The sequence below is a fragment of the Anser cygnoides genome, chromosome 5 (genome assembly GCF_040182565.1).
Source record: "Anser cygnoides isolate HZ-2024a breed goose chromosome 5, Taihu_goose_T2T_genome, whole genome shotgun sequence".
Lineage (NCBI taxonomy): Eukaryota > Metazoa > Chordata > Aves > Anseriformes > Anatidae > Anser > Anser cygnoides.
In genome coordinates, this window is record NC_089877.1 from 32,955,314 (window position 1) to 32,979,734 (window position 24,421).

General features: G+C 45.6%; 1 protein-coding gene across 4 annotated transcripts in view; it reads right to left on the reverse strand.

The window, feature by feature from the left end:
- Positions 1-756: 756 nt before the first annotated feature.
- Positions 757-24,421, reverse strand: part of TYRO3 (TYRO3 protein tyrosine kinase) — a 40,540-nt gene continuing 16,875 nt past the window's right edge. For all 4 annotated transcript variants that reach the window (XM_048065126.2, XM_048065123.2, XM_048065125.2 and 1 more), the window contains 14 exons: positions 23,882-23,997; positions 21,208-21,385; positions 20,584-20,726; positions 19,148-19,292; positions 15,087-15,216; positions 14,804-14,904; positions 13,838-13,933; positions 11,465-11,545; positions 9,652-9,744; positions 9,122-9,243; positions 8,705-8,814; positions 7,172-7,331; positions 5,724-5,860; positions 757-3,211 (listed from right to left, as the gene is read on the reverse strand). In XM_048065126.2, the coding sequence (XP_047921083.1) occupies positions 2,836-3,211; positions 5,724-5,860; positions 7,172-7,331; positions 8,705-8,814; positions 9,122-9,243; positions 9,652-9,744; positions 11,465-11,545; positions 13,838-13,933; positions 14,804-14,904; positions 15,087-15,216; positions 19,148-19,292; positions 20,584-20,726; positions 21,208-21,385; positions 23,882-23,997 (1,988 nt within the window). In that variant the 3' untranslated portion in view covers positions 757-2,835. The remainder of the gene's footprint in view (positions 3,212-5,723; positions 5,861-7,171; positions 7,332-8,704; positions 8,815-9,121; positions 9,244-9,651; positions 9,745-11,464; positions 11,546-13,837; positions 13,934-14,803; positions 14,905-15,086; positions 15,217-19,147; positions 19,293-20,583; positions 20,727-21,207; positions 21,386-23,881; positions 23,998-24,421) is intronic.

The following is a 24,421-nucleotide window of genomic DNA, read 5'->3' on the forward strand; positions in this document are numbered from 1 at the left end:
GCCCTGCTGTCCAGCTCCCTCCGTAGCTGCCTTCACAGCTCACCCGACCTCTGCCCATCTTACACTTTCCTTCCCTCACTGCCTCTTCCTCTGCTGTCCTTTCTCCCACCCACGGCCCAGCTGCGTTTGTACCTGCTCTGACCAGGCTTGCGTGCAAAAGAATTAAATCATCCTTTGAACCAGATCCAAGGGACATCACTGGGCAATGGAACCTTAAAATATTAACCAAATCATCCACTTTGCACTTCGGAAGTCGTTTTTCCTGCATTGCAGATGGGGGGGTGAGCACTCCTGCCGTTCACCATCGCCCGTCCTCTCGGAGTGAGCTGGCAGGCAGAGGGCGTGCAGCGTGCTGCTTGCTGCTGAACAACAAATGCACGAGGCGAGCCAGCTCTTCTCCGCGAGCTGGAAACCCAGGGGCTCTTTTATGTTGTGCTGGGAACATTCGACTCAGCAGCCCAATTTCACCCGCTACCTCCAAGCCTCTCCTCCCCAGGGAGCGCTGCCAGCAGGCGGCTGAGTGCAGGCAGTTTTAAGGGGGAAGGAGCTGGAGCAGAGGCTGCGCGCCTGAGTAGGATGCAGCGAGCTCCTTGCCTCCAAGGAGCAGATTAATCATGGCTGGGGAAGGGAGAAAGGCTTTTAACTGGGGCTGAGTCTTGTTGAGAGAGCACCCCTTTTTACCAGTGACCCCACCCAGCAAGGGAGAAGACCCCTTCAGAGCATCCTCACCCCCTGCCACAGATAAGAGGCCGTGACTCAGACACTGTACGTATTTTATTATTAAAAAAATGCATAAAAACTAATGACATGCTTCCCAAAGTTAGAGTCTATATGTACATCTGCGCTTCCCAGGCAGCTGCAGGGAGCATAGCCTTCTGCCCTCTGCCAACACGTGCACTGCGCACGTCTGTTACCCTTTGTTAGGTGTTATCTTCTCACCTGCATTTACAGCGTTCCACCTAAATGAAGAGAAACCCCTGTAGTGCCTGGGTTGTAAGGTTGTGCAGTTCCTATCTGTGACCGAAGAACTGTACGGAGCTTCTGGAGACAGCTGTAGGCTGCGTTGTGGTAGGAAACCTCACAGAGAGGACCCATGCCCAAGCCCCAGACTGAAATTTCCCTCCCTTACAAACTGCCCTCCACAAGGGATGAAACTGGACCCAGACTTTGTAGCGAGCCCCTAAGCTTGCAATAACCGAGAACTGGGCATTGAACGACGGGGTGTCCCGATGCTGAGCCTTGCAGTCTAACTCGACTCATTGGTCCCACCTTGGCCAACTTGGCAAGTGATGACAGCGGTGGTATTTGGTTTCCGAGGAAGAGCAATGAGGAATCCTAAGTCTTGTGGTTCTGCCGAGTTTTCAGCGCAGTGGAAATAAAAGAAATCAAGATCTAGAAAATATTTAGGATAATTAGAGTAAGATGTAACTGCACTTCCTTGCTGGGAACCACTGCACAAAGCAAATGCTGATTTTACATTAAAATATTAAATTATTAAAAACCACAAAAGCGCTTGAAGTTACAGTGAGTCAGACATGCTGATTGAAAAACAAAACAAAATCCAAAGAGCAAAACCATTAATTCTGCCCTGTCTGGAAGGCTGCAGTGATACAGGTCTATGATCTGATGTGGCTTTTACAGCATGCCAGAAGACCTCCTAAACAGAATGGCCAGTGGTTCTCAAGCTTTTTTGTGATGATGACTCTCTCTCTTTAGAATGAGATCTCCCTGTTCTTCCCCCCAACACACACGCACACCTTCCCCAGATTGATTTCACACCTTCACCACAGTAGCTACAGCACTGGGTTATTGGAAAAAGTCATTGGGTGGTTAAAGAGAAAGATTAAAGAAAACCCATTCTAAATCAAATACTGAATCCTGCTCCTGGTGAAACTGATGCAAGGCTGCCACTCTGCATCTAAGCAGTCTCCTTCCTCTCCTGGAGGACAGAGCTTAGCATTAATTAGCACTGCTTCCCCTTACTGCTGGCAAGTCCTCTCTACGGTTTCCTCTCAACCCCTTTGAAGGTAGATCCTGTCCTCACCCGCGCCAGCTGCTCTCCCTCCTTCCCACTTGAATGGCAGCCGCAAGTCTGGTCAGACCTGAGCTGATGCCAAACAGAAGAAAAAAATACAAAAGAGGTGTGTGGGGTGAAGAGGGATGCTGGATTTTCTTTTTTTTTTTTTCTTATTTCATCACTCATTGAAACATGTGAATCTCCTAAGAGCCCTGGGCTGAAGGAGCAGCAAGTGTCACCGCGTGAAGCGTACCAGATGTTCAAACTCAATGCTGGGTGAAAGGAGATCTGCAGATTGAGAACCACTGAGGTAGGTTACATGTCTAGGCAGCACTGCTGAGTGAACACGAGGGGAATCTTCCCTGGTGTCCTGAATGACAACGTAAATACCCACTAGTGTTTTCAGAGGTACCAGTCCCAAGTCATGCAGCCAGTACCGAAGACAACATCTACACGAGAGCGAGCGCTGACTGAACACAGAGGGTGCATTCAGCTCTGCTCCAGCTGTCAGTGAGAAGGACCAGAGCACAGACTCTGACTGCCCACCTTGGCTTTGACCTTCTTTCAGTGGGAGGTGATCAACCCCCCACCCTACCGCCCCCCCTTCCCAAATCCAAGGGGGTGTCAGGGTTGTGGTCCGACCAAGCTGTCCACACCTGCAGCCCATGCAGCTGGTGAAAGCTGCCACAGCTGCCCACGAGCTCCAGCTGGCGTTGTTCAAAGCCATTCCAGATCCGGCATTGGAGCCCCAAGCGACACGGCACCGTGGCTGCACGCATCCCGTCCCAGGGAAGCAGAGTGTCACTGCTATGTACAGACTAACAACTTTTCTCTCCTTCTGTTTCCAGCTCATACAGAAGGCTTTTGTCCTCCCCTTCCTGCCCATCTGGATGCCTTGCAGCCTCGGCATCATCTCCAAGGCACAAGGGGCTCATGATGTAGCGATAGTCACTCGTGACAGCAGCAGCTGCCCCAGCAACGGTCTCATCACCGTCCGTGTTTCCGAAGGAGGCGTGCAGGGCAGGGTCACTGCTGGACGCCTCTTTGTCCTTCCCAATGTTGACATAAAGAGGGTCTTGACTGGAAGAGAGCGTGGACATCCTCCCCCGAATCATTTCCAGCTGGGACCGGAGCATTGCAAAGCTCGGGCGTAGCTTGGGCTCGGGATGCCAACATCTGCACATGAGATCGTAGCTGCAATACAGAGGAAGAGAAGAGCACTGAGACACCACAGAGCCACCCCGCACATCCCAGCAGGGGCTCTGCATGGTGTGGCTCTGCCCAGCCATCAAGTGAGTGGGACGCCTGCAGAGAAGGTGAGTGGAGCCAGCTCCTCACCTGCTGCTGGAGGGCTCCATCCCACCTCTACAACACTGGAGCTAGTGCAGTCCCACACTGCTCCGGCATATGCCTCAGAAAAGTACCACTACCTCAAGACCTCCAAATTCCCTAACCTACAACACGGGTGAGCAGGTTCTGACCTCCTCCAGGCAGTGGCTTTGCTGAGCAGAGAAAATAGAGAATGGCAAGAATTCTAGCTTCAGTGCGTGTTTATTTGCACAGAATTTGCATAACTTTTGTTGTTGTTAAATTAGACTGGGTATGTCCTCAGGGTATTAAATACATTTAGAGCGAGGCATTTATTTCTGCAGTCACAATTAAAAAGCACTGAGAGTTTTCCAAGATTCATTGGCTTTGGCTTCGCACAGATGATGGCACATGGGCAGGTATTATGGACCTAAACTCATTTCTTCCTATTTTCAAAAGCATTTTAATCAAAATAATTATTTAGAGAGTAATAAAAGCCCTGCCAAGGGATGCTGAACTTCAGCACCTGTTTGGTGCTGTTACTGGCTGCAGGCCCTGTCTTGCCATGCAGATGGTGTTTATCCTGCGGCCAAACGCCAGCTGAAAGCAGCAGTTGCCTAAGAGCTGGTGCAAGGAGATGTCACCAGCACCCGTACCCGTGAGGGGACAGGGGGTGATGGGCTCTGCCCCTCGGCTCATGCCAGCCTGGCTGCATCATGGCCAGAGTCATCCTCCTCCTCCTCCCACATCGCCCCCCAAAGCGGCAGCTGCGCTCCTGTTTGCTGTCACCAGTTTTGCAGGGAGCAGGGACAAAGCACAGTGCTGGCACTGGAGAACATTGCTAACAAACAAAACTCAGTTAAACTTGTAAGCAGAACAAATCTGATACGGCACTCACTGGGAAATCGAACAATTCATGACGGCTTTTACTATGTCCCTCACTTGCCATCGGCTTTATGAGCCTCTTTCAGATCTCACACTAGGTTTACAGAAAACTTCAGTGCCTCAGTTGCCTGAATCCTGAATTATGTCCTTCACAAGTGGCCAAAACAACTCTAAATGCTCTGCATAAAACAGAACCTTCCTATTCTGCATCACCAAATTAAAATACGTTCTTTTACCCTGCCAGGTAAATCCAGAAATTCATTCGAAAGAAAGGTAAAGAACTACTGGCTGTAGTGGATCAACCCCAAAGCTCATTTGCCTCAGGATGCTGCCTCTGACAGCAGCTGCCAGAAGCCCAGAAAAAGCACATAAGCCAAGGATGAGCATATAATAAGGTCTTTCTGGCATATTTCCTTGGGTCTCAATCACTTGTAGTTCAAAGGCCTCTCAAAATGGAGGTTACTTTTTTAGCAGTTTTTGATGAATTGTTCTTCAGTGTCTGGCAGCTCACTGAATCTCTTCTCTATATTTGGCATCTTTAACATCCTATGGCCATAAGCTCCACAACTGGGAACCAAAGCTACTCACAGCAGTCAAGATGCAGACATAATGAATTTAAGCAGTGGCATAAGAATGTTTTCATTTAAGCTTGGGAACAGTTAAAATGAACTGCTGAAAAGACAAAAGTGCACAGCTTCAGTAAGGAGTACAGATTATTCATTTACATGGAAAAAAAAATGCTGGGGAAAGGAAACCACGTGAAATATTCCACCATCACAGCGTGAGGGAAGGGGGCTTCTTGCTGATCCTTTCATACACCAGGTATAGCTTGAAAAGGCCACTAAAGCCAGCGTTTGTAGATATGCCACAGGACTAAAGCAGGAGCATGGGCTGCAACATGCAGTTTTGTGCTCCCCAGCAGGCTACTTGACTCCTTCCTGCAAGTCTGGAAATGCCTGAAACCGATATCCACAAGTCTGTCCTGGTTTTGTTTTAACCTGTAATTTAAGGTGGGACACTGATATACAGAACCTTAAATCCTGTCTCCCGTGCCTCTGTCATCCTGATATTTCTGTGTGAGTAGTAGAACCAACTTCGAAAACTGGAGACCTAGCTTTGAAAAGCACGTGCGGTCCACTGCCTCTGCAATCTAGTTTCAATCTAGTTTCCTTGTAGTCTTGCTAGACTGTTCTTCAAAGATGCTGGCCTGAGAAGGCAGGGAACGGTGAGCTTTGGAAACGAAGTTATGGTTTCTACAAAGCCAAGAGCTTCTAGCACTGATACTGTTCAAGCTCTTGAGCCAAAGTAGCTGCTTGTGGAGCTACCACAGGTTCCAGGGAGCTCTGCCAGCAGAGCAAATTTGATAGCTAACCCAGAGACTTTCTAGTGAATGCCTCTGTGTGCTGGTAAGTGGATGGATTCAGGTCACAGTCTCAGCCAGCTGCCCCCATTTCCGTCCCGTAAGCCAAACCTCTCAAGGAAGCACATGTCAGCAGGGAGAGGAAGTACTCACACATCTTCCAGGCACTCCGGCGGCTGCTTCAGCCTGTTCCCGCTGATGAGGTAGTTGTAGATTTCTGCGTTCTCAATGCCAGCATAAGGGGTTTGCCCTCGGGTCACAATCTCCCACATGGTCACCCCAAACGCCCACTGAAAGGGAACAACACAGAGAACTGGTGAGTTCCCTGTTTGCTGGGGTCATGTCATGTGAACAGCAGGAATGCAAGGGCTAGCCAAACCCTAGCTAGAAAACAAAAGAAATGACCCATCAAACGCTGCTGATGCCAACACAACATCTCGGGAGACAGCTGACAGCCCTGCCCAGTCCTGTCCTGCAGTAGAGCAGGAGGGCTCTTGGAGCTATTGCCATCTCCCACCTGCAAACCTCTCCCAAGCACCTCCTATTCGTGGTTCTTTAAAGAACATGAATTCTTTAAGGAACATGAGGGCTCTGTGGCCCTCAGCTACATTTGGGGACCACTAATCAGTTGAACCAGATTCTGGGTTACTGGAAATGTACAGGCACAAATGAAAGCAGATTCTAGCTACTAAGCAGGGCAAGGAACAAACCACTTAGGGCTCACGTTGATTTGTGCTATACCCTGTGCTGTTGTACTTCTACCTTTAAATCTAAACTGCAATGTTTGTTAGGTGGAAAAAAAAAAAAGATCTTTTTAAACAAAAATCTGCCCAGTGTCTGTTGTAAACTGGCTCAACTGTGATCGGCAACCACTGAACACTGCCTACAACATAGCAGCCAAGTTACAAGGCACTCCTGGTGTCTCTTCAGAGACGCTCTGACATGGACAAATGAGAAGGCAAGTCCACAGGCCTGAAGGAGAAAACTAATGCAAAACCAGGTCAGAAAGCAGCAACAAAGAGGGGAGAAGGTATCAGAAGAGAAAAACAAAACGAAAAGCAAACAAAGGAAAAGGAAGCAAAAATCTCAGATGAATGGGAGAAGTTGTGGGGAAGAAAGTCTAAGCACTGATGTATTCGTGCTACAAAGTTCCATCAGTGCTTTCTGTAGGATGAAGTATCATTACTACACAGGTACATGACTGTATGGGTTATGTGCAATTGAGATAAGGTCACCTTCAAATTCTAATGCAGAAGAGCAAGGAAAAAGAGTGAGAATAAGACTGCCCAAAGAGAAGAAAATGAGGAGGATAAGGGGAAAAGTGAAGGAGAGGATGGGGATAAGAACTAAAGAATAAGGACCAAAAGAAAACAGGAAAAGGAGAAAAGGATTCACCTCTTCTGCCACAAGTCACTCATGTATTTTTAGTCCCGAGTTCTGAGAACACCCAAGGCAGAGGTGGCACTGTCCCTCAAACACAAGCTACCAGACAAACTCCCTTTTCCCACCACCAGGGAGTTTTCCCATCCTCCATGAACACAGGATTCCTCCACTTCTGCAGAAATACAAGCAGTCCCCAATCGCACCAGAGCAACACTCACCACATCACTGTGTGTTGTGTACAGATTATCCGCCAGACTTTCCAGAGCAAGCCACTTCACTGGCAGCTTGGAAGCACAGCCCTGACGGTAGTAGTCTCCACTGTAGATTTTCTTAGAAAGCCCGAAGTCCGCAACACTCACATTCATGTTCTCATCCAACCTAAGGGAAAGTGTTAATGACTAAGAAAAGCATTTAATGGCTACCTCAGGCAAGAAAAGAGGTACATCCAGGACTTCTTGGCCAGGAAACTGAGGTATGTAGTCATCAGGTATTACCCAGAAGGATAATGACTTCATCTATTTGATGACCAATGTGAAATAGTTGAGTGGTCTCACATCAGTTACTTGAGACTAACAGGGAGATAATTAGGAACAAGGAAGTAAGCAAACAGCCAAGCTCAGATGATCCACTCTGTCATCCAGAGTGAACTCGGATACTTTCTGCAGGCTCAAAGATCAACAGACGAAACCGGCATTGCTCACTGCTGTCAGTGAGACCTGCGCCCTGTATAAGCAATCAAAAAAACACAGTACTTGTCTAGATTGCACATTACAACCGCCTAAACTACATCTGCAAGCCATTCTCTTCAGGCCAGGTTGATTGTCTGAATTGCTCTGTAACCTGCTTAAACCTAGGCACTTTAGAAGGTAGTGAAGCCCATAAAGGTATTATGCTTCTAGGTTTCATAACGGACCCTCCTGCTTTCCCCAAGATGCGAAGAAATAGGCATTCAGCTTCCTCTGAAGGAAGTCTACAATTTTTTTGTTGTTGTTGTTTAAAAATAGGAAAACAGCATGGGTTTCTCAGAAGCGTTGGAGCAGGCTAACTCATCATTTTTCATTACGACTATCAGGCTCCTGTCTGTACATCTGGACGTTCAGATGCCTTTGGAAATCTGTGTCTTCTTGTGGATTTTATTGGTTGTGGTGGTTTTGTTCAGAGGCAGAGTTCTGTCTGCCAGAATGAGTTGTTCCTTACTCCATTCTCAGGGAAGAAGCAGAGAGGAAAGGACAAAAAATGGACTTTTCTTCCCTTCAAAGCAGGCAAGGCAGTTTGGGGACATGAACAGCAATGTGGGATCATGCAGTGTGTTCACCATGCAATTATTTTTAAAGGCATTCTCCACATTAGCCATTCTTCACATGCTTTCCAGGAAATTCTACATTTCTTATATAATCAAGTCCTCCAAATAGACGCAAAGAATAGAGATTTCAGGCTATATTTAAAGTTTCTTTCTCCTAACACAGCCAAACCCTTTTTCTCCCGTTGGTTACATTATAAGGTGGAACAAATAGCCCATGCTGACACACAGCTATTAGAATGACTAATTACAAACACATATTATAATCAACCCAATGAAACATATGCCCAAACCAATGATGGAATGGGTCCTTATAATTAGGGACAAGCTGGAAGTTGAAGGTTAAGAGCTGCCCCCCACAGCATTCCTGGAGACGATCCCTCCCTACTTCTGTTGTGCATCCCTCTATTAACCGTTCTGGTCTTTCTCTAAAAGCTCATGGTTCACTTACATGCAGTTCCGAGCTGCAAGGTCCCTGTGTATGAAATTTTTTGAGCTCAAGTACTCCATCCCGCTGGCAATGTCAATCATGAACTTGAGGAGCGTCTGAACGGGCAAGTTCTGAAAGAAATAATAGTTTGAGGTCTGTTCCTGGAAACTTTCAATGACTTATGGCAAGACTGCAAGATTTACTGCTAGCTTAGTAAGTCAAAACATGTGGATATAGGGAGGGGATGGAAAGCACAAGCTGGTCCTCAATGTGCATGGGATTAAATACTTCAGCTTCTTATCCCAGACACAGCTTTCTCTGGTATCAAAATCTGATCATCTACCAATGCCTTTGGGAGACTGAACCCAAACTGATCTGCCTATGTTCTCTGAAAATCCATACCCTCCCTAAAGGAACTCTACAATAAGAAGGACTTACAAAAGGGTTTTCCCCAATCCGTGACATCAGCAGAAAAGCATGAAGGTCTCCATGCTTCATGAAGGGCAGGATCACCATGGGAATTGGGAGACGGCCCTTGGGACGGCTCCGTAGACTGACTCCTGGTGAGCACACACAAAGCAAAGGGGTTTTAGCAAACAGATCAGGCCCATCTTACAGGCTGCTGGGCTTTTTTCTTACAAATCTGGAGGAAAAAGATGTGCATTTTCAGTGGGTAGGTTCTAAGCTCGTTTGCGTGCTCGTGTAGTATTTGCAAGAATAGGAAGAATGGCTTAAATGATATTCTTATTGCAGGTGTGCAAGGGCTGCACATTTGTTTTGAGCACTAACACCCACTCCAACCTCCTCTAGGTCTGGGTAGGAGCATGTGCTTGCTCCCTATAGCACCGCAGAGGTGACTGCGCTAACACTGCTGTAGGATAGCAGCGCGGGTGCGCACGTGAGGCTGAGCGGGACGGTGCAGGAACAGGAAGTGCTCCATGACACCATGAGCAGCACTGCTGGCTTACCGATCAGTTTGGTGACATGCGGGTGGTCAAACTCCTTCATGCACGCGGCCTCTCGCAGGAACTCCTCAATGTCAGTTGAGGTGAAGATGTCCGCTAGGAAAAAAAAAATCAATAAGTTTTCTTCCTTGGTTGGTGGCTCCAATGTACGTTACAGATAACGATTATCACAAGCTTTTCGTAGAGGATGTTTCGCACATCCTCTCAGACCTACAGCTAGATGAGCCAGTTTACAACAAAGCAGAGCCTGACACTTTCTCCTGGGACAGACGGCAGTAAGCATACATCAGGGACATATGGTAAATTGCTTCTTGGCACAGGAAAGACCTGCCAATTAGCAGCTCTTTTCTCAGCAACAACTTTCCTTGGAAGCCACAGAAATCACGTGTGGATTAGAGATGTTAAGAATACATTAGCTAAAAGGACCTAAACTACAGTGTCAGGGAGAGGAGATGGTGCACAGAATTAAAGAAAACGCTAAGACTGAAGAGATAGCCTGGAGCCTCAAGCCAGAGTGGCAGAGACCAACTCATCTCTGACAAGGATGGCATGAAATATCCACACTTTTGCATCTCTTAGCATAACTGAGTCTTCTAATGTGCCAGAGCTCAGATTTCTTAAACAGCCACAGTAGTGGCTCAGACCAAATTCAACAGTGACATACATCAGCATAAATTTGAAGTAAAATATTTCTCACTGTTATTACCTCAGATTTATAGAAGTATATCGATATAATCAAGAATCAGTCTAGCAGGCTACCTCCCCTACTGGTGCTGCTGAATTTAGTGGGTGCCCTCCAGCCCTGCTGGCAAGATCAGACTCAGACCTGCACAGGAATATTCACATTATTTGCTTTAGGCAAGCATTTTAATATGATTCAGAAGACAGAAGTGGATTTCCTTTCTATGGCCAATGGAGAAAGAAAGGTGCCTCTGGAGGGTGATACAGAGTTCAAGTTAGATGGCTGAACATAGACAGTTTGACTATTCACAAAACTGCTTGCAAACTGATTTTACTGTTGAAACTGGAGAAAATGATATAACTCACACTAACGTGGTATCGGTGCACTTAGTACAAGCTGGCATTCCGTGGCAGCCAATTTTAGCTTCAAAGGTAAGCAAGCATGACTCTGCTTTCAGTCAGTCACAGTTAATTTTTGCCTTACAGGCATGAGGGCTAAAACAACATAGGTTAACATATATATAGGAATGCACATACTCTCTTTCACTTACACCTACTAATTGCTTTTGCTGTCACACATTTCTGCCTGATGAACATTAGTTGACCTTGCTACGTACACTCCTCAAACGAGGGACTGGAAGGAAGTTAGACTATTTTGTCACCTACTCCTGACTGAGATGAGTTAGTTTGCCCCTACATTCAGCCCCAACACTCTTCTGTTTACTCTAGGACACATGCTTGGAGAAATGTGTTTTTGACTGCTGGATTATTACTGCAAAGCAGGCCTGCCGGAGCTGTCTATACCACATGATGTAGTACTGTGTTGAATCAAGCAACTGAACAAGATCCTCTGCACACAAAAGCTGTAGCTATGACTTGCTTTTGGTTGCAATCACTGTGTGTTAGATGCTGTACAATCAACTAAGGTGGCATAGGTTCTTCCCTGAAGAGTTACTACAAAGAGACTGAAATGAAAGGGGTGGGAGAAAACACTGGTAGAGGGGTTGAGTGGGAAGCTCAGAGAGGACTAAGGAAGAAAGTCAGAAGACATCTGCTGGAGAACAAGACAGACAGCATTTAATCTTTTCAAGCTCTCTTTCTCTTAAGGACTTCAGGTAGCACTGCTGCCACTTACCTTTTAGCATCTTCACTGCCACTTTCTGGAAAGAGCCATCATCTAGCTTCAGTAGTGCCTCTCGAACCGACCCAAATTCCCCTGAGAAGTGACCAGAGCAGGCAGTGAGGGAACAGCTTCTACTGAAGAATGTATGATTCACAGCAGGTTCACACCAGGGGTCGCTGACAAAGCAGCTGAGCAAGCACAAGAAATGCAGCTACCAGCTTCATTTTTTCCGTTCTGCAGCTTCACTAGGCCGTTTTCAGCATGTGTGTGCCTAGAAGAGGTAGCACTACCAGCAGACAGAGGCCACTGTGCTGGCAGTCCAGAAAGCAAAGGAATGCAACAGGGAAAGAAAGCAATCCTCTCAGGCAGACAATGCAGAGTCAGAGCATAAGCTGGGATCCCAGGCAGGAGTCTCTGGGGAAGACACATCATGAGAAATGCAGCTAAGCAAAACTCTGGTCAGGGAAAGGACTATTAGCTGGAGAGACGAGTGGATGAGCTGGCCGAGGAAGCTCAGTGTTGACCATTTTTGGAGGTGACAGCTGTCAGAGCTGACAGTCCAGTAATGGTGCCAGGACTCAGTCAGTTGACACACAATCAGGCCTTATCTCTCAAAATTCAGGGAACAATTTGCATGAATCATTGCTGGCCAGACAAAACATACAACACCTACTTGTGTGTACATGGTATGTTAATTCATAGGATGAAGAGTTCAGCCTTGTGTGTTCTCAAAGGGAGGTTACAGGAAATGAAACTGGTCAAACCCTTTTAAAATTATTTCACCCTGAAATGGCTTTATACCATAGCATAAGAGCCTCTTTGCATTAATTCTGGCTCTAGATTTGCTCTCCCTAATTTGGTAACTAATTACCCCATCCAAGATGTGTTACTGATGAGAAGAAAGCAAGAATGGCACCATGCCACATACCCCAAAAGCATCATCTTTCCACTAGCTTTTCAACAGCGTCCTTGACTACTGTCTGGCACGTGTTATTTCACAATAATCACAAGCAGCGGATCAGACCACAAAAGAGAAGAAAGGTAAGGATCACAGTAATTTTATATTTCTCCTGTATTTTGGAACTGTTTCTCAGCTGCAGAGTCAGCAGAGCCCAAAATAACACAGCCATGCCCTCTTCTAACACACACACTGAGCATGAGTTTGGGGGAATGGGGCTGACAATGCCAAACAGATCCTGCCAGCTGGCATCCTCCCACCAAGAGCCCCACTACGGCCAATTTCCACTTTGCTACCTGTTATGAGGACAGCCCAGGAGGGTTAAAGCAGGATCCCAGAAACTGGCTAAGAGCTGACACTGTTAGCATTGTTCAGCCCTCTGACCTTCTGCAGGAAGGTCACCTTCCTGCTCTGAAAGAGCCTTCAGAAACACATTTGTTCTGGGAGGGATGGAGCGGAAGAAAGCTCCCAGTGGGCCAGGGTTAAAGAGAATGCAATAGAACTAGTCTTATAAAGAGAAAGGAAGCCAGACACTTCAGCTTCCTTTTGCTTATGATCCCTGATTTATAATATTCTCTTATTCGCTTTATCTTATACACTTTCACTTATTCCTAAGAGATTGCCCTCAGCTTGAAAAGTAGGATGATTCAACAACTAGTACACTAACTAGCCTGCAATTTTGGAAATCTAAACTCAAAACCATCTTTTTACAGAGTTCCTGGGCTAATCTGTTAGCTAAAGTTTGGTTAGAAGCATCCCACCTTAACTCTGCCCATACCTCTTGACCTAAAAATATCAGAGAAATGGTAAGAGCACCTGTGTGGGAGATCCAGCTGGAAACCTACAATAAGAGGAGTTCCCAAGGACCTAAATGAGGACAAATGCCAGCAAAATTCAGAATCTGTTCCAAATGTGCCTCCAAGATCCCAAACCAAAATCTGGAGCCAAACCACCTGACATGCTGAGAATATATGAAATTGAATCAACGTATTTTTGAGGCATTGGAGTAAATGTGGTACATCATCTGTCTCTGTATTGTCTTAGTATTTTTGAATGTATGCTGGTATGGAAGGAATTTTATAGCATCCCTTTGTAAGGAGAAAGGAGAGAACCTTAAGTGAATATTCCTTTGTTTAAAGCTCTGAAAGAAATTCACACCCCAGTGAATTAACAGTACTTTGGAAAGCTGAACATACAGTACAGTTTGACACTCTGTAGAGCCATATTATAGGTATGGCTTAGCTAATATCCCTTCAGTCACTCGAAACTTTTGAAATCTTTTACCCCAGTGGAACAGTGTCATTTAAATTGCCAGTTACACACAGAAGAACAGAAAACAAGTTGCTTGTAATTGCTTCTCCCTGCTCAGCAGTAAAGGCAACACGTAGACTTTATATTAAAAGTCTTGTTCAGGTTTTGGTTCTTACCCTTGCCTAACATCCTTCCCAAGGTGAACTGCTGTTCCTGGATTAGGACATCTTTGAGTTTTGTCTTCAGCTCATCACTGATCCCCACACTCTCCACTAGAAAAAACAAAGAAAGGGTCAAATCATGGGTACTTAAATGTTCTGTCACAACATCAAGAGTCACCTGTTCTAATCTCATCTCCAGTCTGACTGGAACTATTGTAAATAGCTGAGAATACAAAATGCAATCAGAAGGGACACTGGATGGACACCAGCTCATCCAACTTCATTTAAATTGATGGAGCTGCACCTATTTTCAATAGTCTAACTGGCCCACAGACTACTTTAAGAACAGTACCAGTCTCACAATACCTGGCTGAATGGGTAACAATGTCCAACACTATGTTCGCTAGACTAATGGAAAGATCCCTAAATCTTTGGGAGCAAAGTCAAAGAGAGCTGGAGCATCATCCTAAGCCAGCTGTTCAGAGCTGATAGAGAGCTGTGCCCGTGCTGAACAGACAGAAATAAAACATCTGAACTCTGGCCGTTCCTGGGACTCAATCTGCTGTTTGAGAAGTTACCAGTTCCTGGCCTCCCAGGACTGATCAGTTGGTTCATGCTTATAGAAAGCTGAGTTAAAGCACTAATATTATTAAGCCATACTTATTTCACTGTTACATTATATTACAGTCAAAAAAGTCCCTGTAGCGTAAAACTGGGGCAGAGGAGTGATGTATTTTAGTGTAAGGCATACAGTTTCAGTCATTGTGAATTTAAGTGGCAAGTAAATGATGCTATGTAACTGGTATGGTAACAGCAACTCTGGCCTTTCACTTTTGCAATCATCCACAGACTGCCTAAGCATCATTGTATATTATTTCCCATATTCTTGATCCAAAAACATCAGTTTCAGGGAAAACACAGAGCACAGTATATGCATGAATGCAACTTCTCACGTAGAATCATTCAGGTCATTTTACTTACACGTTGCTTCAATGAGCTCTGGGCCCTCCCTGTTGAAAGACCTGGCAGCTCTGAAATGGACTGCTGGATCCCCTCTGCCAACCACACTGCCAAAGGCATGGCTAGAAGGCAGAAAAGACACAGAGCCATGATGACATGGACCATTTGCTGCTAGAAGGGCGTGATAGACAGTATGCATGATTGTACTCAAACCACAAACGTTTTTGCAAAATAATCAGTCAGAAACCACACTGAAGGAAAAAGCAAAGATTTCTCTAAGCAGCACAAGGAGATCTTTCCTTACCCAAACCGTGTTTCCTTCCTTCTTTTTCGAAGTAGAATAAGAGCCAGGGCAACAGCTGTGACCAGAGCTGTGAGAATGCCCAACGCCACAGGAACCCAGGATGTCCCATAAGGAGGTTGTCTCTGGCCACCTAGATGACGGAGAAAACACCAGTCAGCAAACAGAAGAATGTCAATAGTAAACAGACCATATTGGGATATATAATCTTTTTGTTTTTAAACGGAAAAATCATCTTGCTGAGTTTGATCTTCACAGGGTAACATCGTGCACTGGAACGTGGCATAAACAACTACTCTAGCTGTTTGACACAGCAAAGGCAGTGCAAATACATCCAGTTATCAGACCCTATTCTTAGCTTTAAGCACTTAGAAAGTAAGAGGCAATGCTCCAGATTGTACTCTTTATACGACATTATGATCTGGGGCACTTTAAATCGGAGTCTCATGGTAAAGCCCTTACTTAAGTAAGAGGATTTTGCATACAAGTTTCACTTTGTCCTGTTGGTGGCAGCCAGCAGAGGCTTGACCAGGCTACACAGTACTGCCCGAAAGCCATCCGGATAACATTTTGAAAGACAATAGCTCCTTGTGGCAATCTGGTTAAGGCCATCTACATTTCCCCTCCCACAAAGAGAAGCACCTTGTGGGACTTGATACTGGCTGTAATCTCCCAGTGTTGTTTGTTGGTTTTAACTTCTCAATGTCTCTCTGCCAAACAGAAGTAGAATAAAAAAAAAAGTTCCCTACAAGTCAAGAAAGAAGTTACCCAGCATGCAGGTTACAATTCTGGTCCAGTATTTGCTTTCTGATTATGCATATTTTTGCCTACAAACTCTCCTCCACAGAAGACATGGACATGCTGCCAATCTGAGTAAGCTACCAGTGAAAGAAGATTCTGCACCAGTATGGTTATGAAGAGAAGAATATTATCTATGCTTGGCAGACAGCAGATAAATTAATCCAATTCCCTGAGAGATTTCTTCTCCAAATACAATTGCTGAAGATTAAACGTCAATTTGAATAGGTTTATTAAAATCTAGGATAGCCCTCATATCTCCAAATTGTTTAAGAACAGACAAGTACAGGTAACAGATCCCTAAGCACTTTTCATCTTGCTCCCTTGCTCACCCTTCAACAGTTGACTGTGCTTTACCAGAAGCTAAGGAAGAGTCATCTAAGATGGTGTAAATAATCCTATTATGTTATATGCCATGAGAGCGTAAGTAAATCTGTCCTTAAAAGAGATGTTAGGGTAATGGGCTGAGATTGGGATGAACCTCTCCACCGATGTATGTGAAAAGGTGTGAGACATTCTTACACGCAGAGCCCTGGCAAGCAAAGGGCTTCTGCAGCTCGTTTACTAGTTGCATTGTCAAGCCTTATCATCCAAGTTTTCAAGGAAACACTGTTAGCCTAATAAACATGCAGGGCTTAAGGAAATAAAACTCTGGAGAATTCTCCTCTTACAAAGAGTTATCAGAGCTTTAGCACCTATTCATCAGCATCTTATCTCCTTCAGTGACTCTCATGCTCTCTTCCCACCCAGAAGGTTTTATGGACTCTGAGTTTTATGATACCCCTTTTTTGCTGCACCTTTTGACCTGGCCTTCAAAGCTGCTAATGAGGAGGGAGAGGGATCAGAAACAGAACTGCAACTAAAATACAATGCAAGGCAACTCCAACCCTCTCCACAATTCCCAAGCCAATCACTCGGGCTGTTCCTGCCGCACAACCAGGGGAGGAACAGGTAACAACACTGAGGTAAAAGGTCCTCTCTGACAGCTAACAATAAGGTTTCCTTGCACCCACAGTGAGACAAGTCTCTCTCAGCCTGTTTAATTACTCTGCCTGGTCTGGCCTGGTAGAGAGCAGGATTTAGGTCACTTTAAGGGGGGTTCCTCCAGAAGGAAGACAGATGAAAACAAAACACAAAGTGACTCTCCTTGTTTCTGAACTGCCAGGAGTCAGGAGCCTATCCCACAGTTTATAGCAAACATGTCAGAAATAGATGAGAGTTGAAATTCACTGTTTCTCCTGCTCTGCCCCACAGATCTTGGCTTCCCACTCTTGCCACTGAGCTAAGGAGGATGGCTGCAACCCAAGAGAAGATCAAGCTGCCTCTCCTCCCCCAGCTCTGCCACTCTCAAAGCTCCTGCTCTCCTCTCTTCCGAGCAGCATATGCCTTACAACTGCACAAGGCAGACAGAAGATGGTATTGCCAGATGAGCTTAAATGAGTGTTTAGGAGCCCTTTGATCATGAGAACACTTTTTATTTCTGTAGTAGGTCTTTTATTGCAAAGGTGTACAAAAAACAATCCAGGAGACCTCTCCTGCCTATCATCATGAAGATTACAGATAGAAAAAACGCTATTAGACCACCCTATTCCTCTCTGCAGTGAAACAGGTTTCTACAGAGGATGCTTCTGAACATATTAAAACAACCTTTGTTAATAGTGCACAAGATCTCTGCATAGGCAGGGTGGAGCTCCTACTAGCTCGCTGTGATGACAAATACGCCTTAAAGTTTATACAAGCTTAGTCATCCCTACTGCCGCACTGGGAGCTGGTCAGAAACCACCCCTGGCATTTCTCACAGAAAGCAACCAGTGCCAGGCTTGCTATTTTAGGAAAGGAAGCAACTTATATTTTCTACCAGGCCTGAAACAAAACTGCAGTCTTTCTGCAGCTCTGCCGTTTAAGGCCTGTCAGCTTTTCCACAGTGAACCTTTATTTCCAGGCTGTTATGCTTGTGAACAGATTATGTGTTTTCAGACAGCACTTGGCCAAAACACGCACCACTCCTGACGCTACCTTTTTTTTTTTTTTTTGAAGTGGTTTGTAAATAAAAACAAGCAAACATTTTGTGCTTTCAGGATTATCCCATTCCAGCTCCATGTAAAATGCAAATCCTATACATTCCCTGAGGTTTCTTGCCAGTGCTGGCCATTTTCTGGAGGGATTTTCTAGTCCTTTCAGTTAGTGTTCTCTGTATTTGGCTGCCACAGAAGACACCAGCAGAAGAAACACATTGATGGAGCAGATGTCCAACCTCTAGTAGAGCCAGCCCTGGACCTCTGCACCCTGCTCTAAATAATTCAAGGGGGTTGATTCCACAGTGAATGTGTTCACACACACCCTTGAATACTGCCTTCATCATGAGAACTCAGCTGCCAAGGGGCCTTTGAATAACCTGCACATTAAAGCCAGCATCAAGCAGGGCTGCAGTTCTCCTCCCCTAGCTACTCTGCCCTGCTCCCTCAGCTCTTGCCTGCCAAGGAGCCCCACTCCAGTTCCCCCTGCCATTCCTCAGCCCACAGGGATCCATGTCCATGTGATTGCCCAGAAGACACGTGGGCTGGGAAGAAAGCAGCAGCAAGTGGGTCAGCACCAGAGATTACACACTGATGTCTTGGCCTGCAACAGGAGCTGGAAAGAGAACGCAATGTGTCTCCCCCGTACACTGTCCTGCCCTTCTCCATAGCCTGACTCCTATTTCCCACTCACTGTGAGATGCAAGTGACAAGCAAATCAGCACTGATGAGCCAACCTGCCCTTTACCACTAGGAACGCACTCTGCACTTGCATGCTCTTTGCTCCCAACACACCCTTTCCACAGGGCCCAGGCCATACAGCGTGGCTGCCATACCATTATCTCCCTCTTTTATCAGTAGCTCAGCCTTTCCGTGGTAAGCGCCATGCTGGTTTAATATAAACACATTCAGTAAAGTTGCCACAAAAAAGCTATGCAGCCATAGTTTAACTCAGGCTCAACTTAAACAAGTCTGGAATGGCCTCAAATTAAATCAAAGAGATTTGCACCTTCACTATTTTGACTCCCCGTGCCTTGTCTGTAAAGGAGACAGAGCAGTAGCCAGAAGCCGTTTTGTTTATACCTGCTCTTTAAATGTTATTTAATTTCCATTTTGCTTGATAAAATGTGCTGTAGTACAAAGTCACGTGGCTCAGCCAGCCATTAGCACTAACAGGACAGGTGTCAGAGAGGTCACAGCAGTCCCAACCACTTATCTCCCTGCACGCAAAGGGGTGCAGAGGACACTCACCCATGACCTCCTGGGCTTCCAGCAGGAAGAAGTCACTCCACGGCCCGCAGCCGGCAGAGTTCAGCACGCACACCCTGATGATCAGGTCTTTGAGAGGGTTCCACGTTGTGAGGTTTGCTTTTGTGTCCTGCACGATCATCTCCCCCTTGAGAGCAAACAGTAATGAGCTGTAAGCTGCCTGAAAAGGGAGCTAAAACATCTAAAATGTCACCTTCAAAACAAATAATTGCTGTGCAGCACCAATGTACAACAAGGGTTGGGAGCTGCAATTCCTCTGTTCCAGTCTCAGTTTTGCCTCTAACTTGGGGTATCATCTTGGGTTTCTCTTCTCAAAAATTGCTAACAGCTTCCCAGGGTGTAAGAAAGACAGCAGGTTTAATGATTCTCTTCTTTGAGATCTTTCTATGAAAGTTGCCATAGAAATGTTATTTTCTCCTGTTAAAAGACAAAATTCTTTCATCTGTTTTAGACACAAAGATGCATTATCACGCTGCAAAGCATCTGACAATTTTAATTCAGAGGAGGAGTCTTGTCTGGTTCGACTTGTTAACCAAATCCCAAATTGCAACTAAATTTCATGGCCAGTTTTCATGGCCAGTTTTCACTTAGGAAGACAAGGCCAACATATTTGCAGCAATTTTGGGTATCTTCTTACATATCATTTGCAGTAAAGACATGAAGACTTGGCTGCCACTGCTTACACAATGTAAATTAAATGGGAATTCACAATATTGCTACTTAGAAAGTCAGTGACACTGACCTAGCATGAAATGGATCATAAAAAAGGAAATAAGTCTCTCTTCCCTCTAGCTCTCTGTTATTACAGGCTTACTCATCATTAATAGTGCTCATGAAATGCATATTAAGAAACAAGAAACCGTAAGAAATGTTGTGAACTTCAAAGGCAGATACCTGGGAAAGGTCAACCCTGAGAATCAAATGAAAGGCCTTCTACCCTGACAGTGTCCTTTCAACTCTCTACACATTGTAAATGAAACTGCAACCTTCTTTTTGTAATTTACAGTATAACTCATCCACTTGTTAAGTACACCTTTGCTGCTAGGATTTGAAAAACCAAGTCCAGTCACAGGAGAGAGATCCTGCACTGTCTGAGCTGCTTTTGGGACAGAACTAGGAAGAGGCAGTGATGAACCAAATCCCCTCACAGTTGTTCTTGTTCTAAAAAGAGCAGCAGGGAAGTGATCTATGTACATACAAGCATACAAGCAAAGGAATTTTGCACTAACAGGTCCCAAATATTGAGGTGTTATTATCAATTGCTATAAATCAGAATAGATCTGTTTATAGAAAAGCAATTCCAGCAAACTATTCTCCCGGTCTGGATAAGGGATGAGGCACCCTAGTGCCCAGAAAATGCAATCTGACCATTCTCCAACTCTATGCCCAACGGCTCAGTTCCCCTCTGGATCTGTTACCTGAGTAATGTTATCCTGAATCCACTCCAGCCTGTATCCCAGTACATTTTCTTTTAGCACATCTGGAGCCACACCTTCCCACTCCAAAACCAAACCAGGATCTCTTTGGATAACATGGATATTTTGTGGGGTGCTGCTTGGAGCTGAAGGCAGAGGAGAGAATACAGTCACTGTGCAGGAAATTCAGGTACTATCCACACTGAAAAAATCACTGACAAGACAGGTTCACCCTTTTTCCTGAGATCAGTCAGAAGAGAGAGCGTGAGGAGAGAAACCATTTCTGTAAGCCACCAATCACTATGGTGGGTTCAAGTGGAGAAGATAAGGTTGGTCATTGTCTCTTGTTTTTCTCTGAAACCCCAAGGACCTCGGGGAGCCAGTGGGACATACGCCCAGCATGCAGGAGCCCTGTGGCTGAATCAACTTGTTTCTCACATATCATAGCTTTTAAACACATTTGACTATGTATTACTATTTTATGCTAAGAGGCCCTTAGAGCAGAAAAGAAATCTGACAGCATAACCTCCCTTGCATTTTGGAATTAGTGAGGACTTCGGTCAAGTTTATCCTCTTCTCCTTTTTGGTTTGAGAACTATCTTCAGAACTTGGCTGCTATTTGCTTACCAAGCTCCAGGGTCTGGAAGTAAACCCTGTCTGTGAAAGGAGAGCTGCCCATCTCATTGCTGCACTGCACACGAACGCTGTAGTTGGTGGAGTGCTTCAGACCCTGCACACCATAGGCAAAGGGAGGCACGGGGGCAACTTCAGTGGAGACCTCCTGGCCATCTGGTGACTCAGCTACCTGTGCCAAGCATGAAACAGAGTAGTCTGTTACCATAAGCATATGAAAAACAATTCCACAGGGATACAGATATGGTATCAGTAACATTCAAAATACTGGAAAGGGAGCTGTTGAATAAGAATCACGAGCCATACCTTTATTTGGCTAAGTAACATCACTCTTAACTGTAGCAGTATAGTGTTTTTCCACCAGCTGAAAATTCAGTTCCACATTTTAAAACATTTCCTTACTTATGTTAAATAACAACCAACCACAGAATTTTATTTCCTTTAGAGAAAACTAAATGCGCTTGTTGCTTTGAGTGCTAGCAGCTTGCTTCTGAGCCTTGTCTAACTTTGGGCAATGAAAATTGTTAATTAACTTCCCTGTTGCCTTGTGTCACTTCTTCCTCGAGTCCTTTTTCAGAAGTTTGTAGATTTTCAGTCTTGCAGTGGATTAGAGACATGGCAGACACTGGTGGCTTGGTTCAACTGAACTGTCTCAAATCAAACAATGAGTTTTTATCACTCCTGCAACCCTTCTCTTCCCCCGCTCCTCCAAGTTCAGAACTTCTAAGCAACATGGATGTTAATTTAAATCTGGTATGACTGTGTGCTTTTAATGCACAGACAGGTTCAATGCTCCCACTTGCTTTTGTACCGACAATAGCAGAAATCTCTGCACAGCTCCTGGGTTGAGCCCGTCTTCTCAAGTGCATACAAAACAGCAAAGCTAGGAGTAAAAGCAAGATATACTGACAAAAGCAAAACACTCGTTGGGACTTTTCATTCTCTAAGATTATAGCAGTTTTTCCTCCCTGCCCTTCCACTTATTCCTGAACACACTTTTGGCTCACTGCTTTATTTGGCTGATAAAAAGAATGGTTCTCAAGTTTCCTTAATAGAAAAGCATATTGTTGTCATTATCAGTGTCCTCTAAAGCATGGGAAAAACAATCAGACCTTTGTGCAAAACCCTGTCACGCTGATGATGTGTTTTTGTTCACTAGTCGGAAGAGCAGGGGGTCTTGCATCTGCCCCCTTTATTCCCTGGAGCATGGCTCATGTTAACAGTGTGTGAGTACGTCAGTTTTCTGCCCCATCCCTCGCCGAAGCAATCTGTCTGTCTGAACAGGGTGCTCTCAGGGCACCCGCTGCAATGTCAGAGCGCCAAAAAAACAGGGCCAAGTCTTGCCCCCCCTGCCTCCTCCCCTCTCCACAAGGTTCCCAGCAGAAGGACAATTGCTCCCTCACTGGGAGCCAGGAGCGTGTGCATTTTCACATGGAAATGTGGGTCAGTGGCTCTCACAAAGTCAGAGCCATGGGAGAGGGAGGGAAGATGAACAGTGGCATTTCTGCCCCTGAAGACCCCCAGAGGGAAGGCAGCTTTCTGTCAGCAGAGAACGACCGCCAAGTTAACCTGCTCCCAGATCCAGATGCAGCGACTTTGTCCTCAGAAGAACAGGAAAAGTCTGCAAGGCTTAGAGGAGGGCGAGAGACTGCTGAGTGGACAGAAACCAAGCTGCTCTGATTCAGCCTCTTTTTCATATGTCCTTGTCCCCTCACACCCCTGCCAAAAGTGCAAGGAGGAACTCAAAACCCGGGGTGATTAGCACTGCTGAAGCTGATGAGCATGCAAACCAGAGGGAATAGGCTGCTCCAATTGGAGCTAGCTCAGCATTGTAAAACAGAGGAAGAAAGCCATTTTCAGCTGTGAACAAGAACAGAAGCAGCAACAAAAACCAGAGACTGGGGCCAGCTATATTCAAGCATTCTTTCTGCCAGGGAGTTAAATCAGAACGATGGTTTCTTTTACTTAACATCAGACCACAAAATCTCTGGTTTCCTCTCCACCTCCCCAAATAAAAGAGGACTGACTGTAAGGAAATTAGCCAGGCTGCTTCCAGCATACCTTGTGTTTGTAATCCTTCCTCCTCTACATAGTTGGCAACTCCCCACAGGAATTCCTTTCCGGCTCACATTACTGCTGCAGTCAGGTGGGGAAAGCAAAGGGGCCCAACCCTTTATACTGACAGATAAATCCATGGGGAACGTGCCTAACTATGTTTGCACACTTGGTCGAGAAACCACCGCTTCTCTCGCACACTCGGTTACTGTTTGATCTGATTTTACAGTTTCGTGCATAGCTAACTTTGCCCAAAGTTAGACTCGCACCATTGCTTCCATGAAGCTAAAAGGTGTGGTCCCATTTTAAAAAGATCTTGAGCACTCAGCACCAGCTGGAACTCACCGATAACAGCACCCTTGATTTCCTTGGCAGAAGTGGTCTTCTGACAACAGAAGACTAATCAAGAATAAGAGGTAGTGCTTAATATTACTGTAAAACATGCCTAGCTTTGTCTAAAAAAGCCCAACCTGTCACTTGCCTCCCCCGTCTGCCTCTTTTCCTGTACTATCTCATGCCCTGCAAGCTCCTCGGGGAGGTGGCTCCAAGGAGCCCCACTCTTCACAGAGGGCAGGGGACAAAACTCAGAGGAGACGTTGCAGAGAGGCCGTACCTGAAGAGTGCAAGAGTGGAGAGGAGCGCGGCCATCAAATCCCGGCACCCAGACCACGCTGGCGTTGCTGCTGGTGACTTGGCTCACAGTCACATTGAGAGGCGGGAGAGGCATGGCTGTGAAGAAAACAAAGGCACTTTTCAGCATACACAGAACTGAGCAGGTATTCACATGGAAATGCGCAGAGGCTTGAGGCTAGAAATTATGCAATGAAATTGCTGGCAGAAACGGTACAATATCACATCTTTAGAGCATTGCTGACTGTTGTGAATGAAACTATTATCTTAGCATTGAACAGGCTATTCTCATCCATTCTTTAATAGTCCAGCACTCTTGCTCGATACACAGAAGCAGTGGTTGACCTCTTTGATAGCAGCACCAGTGGGTGATGCTCACACCTGCACTATTCGGCCCCCTTCCCTGCCCCCTCCATTGCAAAGCATGACCCAGCCCTGATTACACAACTGTCTGTGGACTTGCATTGTGAACCAAATCAGGCCTTGAAAATCCCTCCCCCAGTTCTCAGTCCGGCTCCAAACC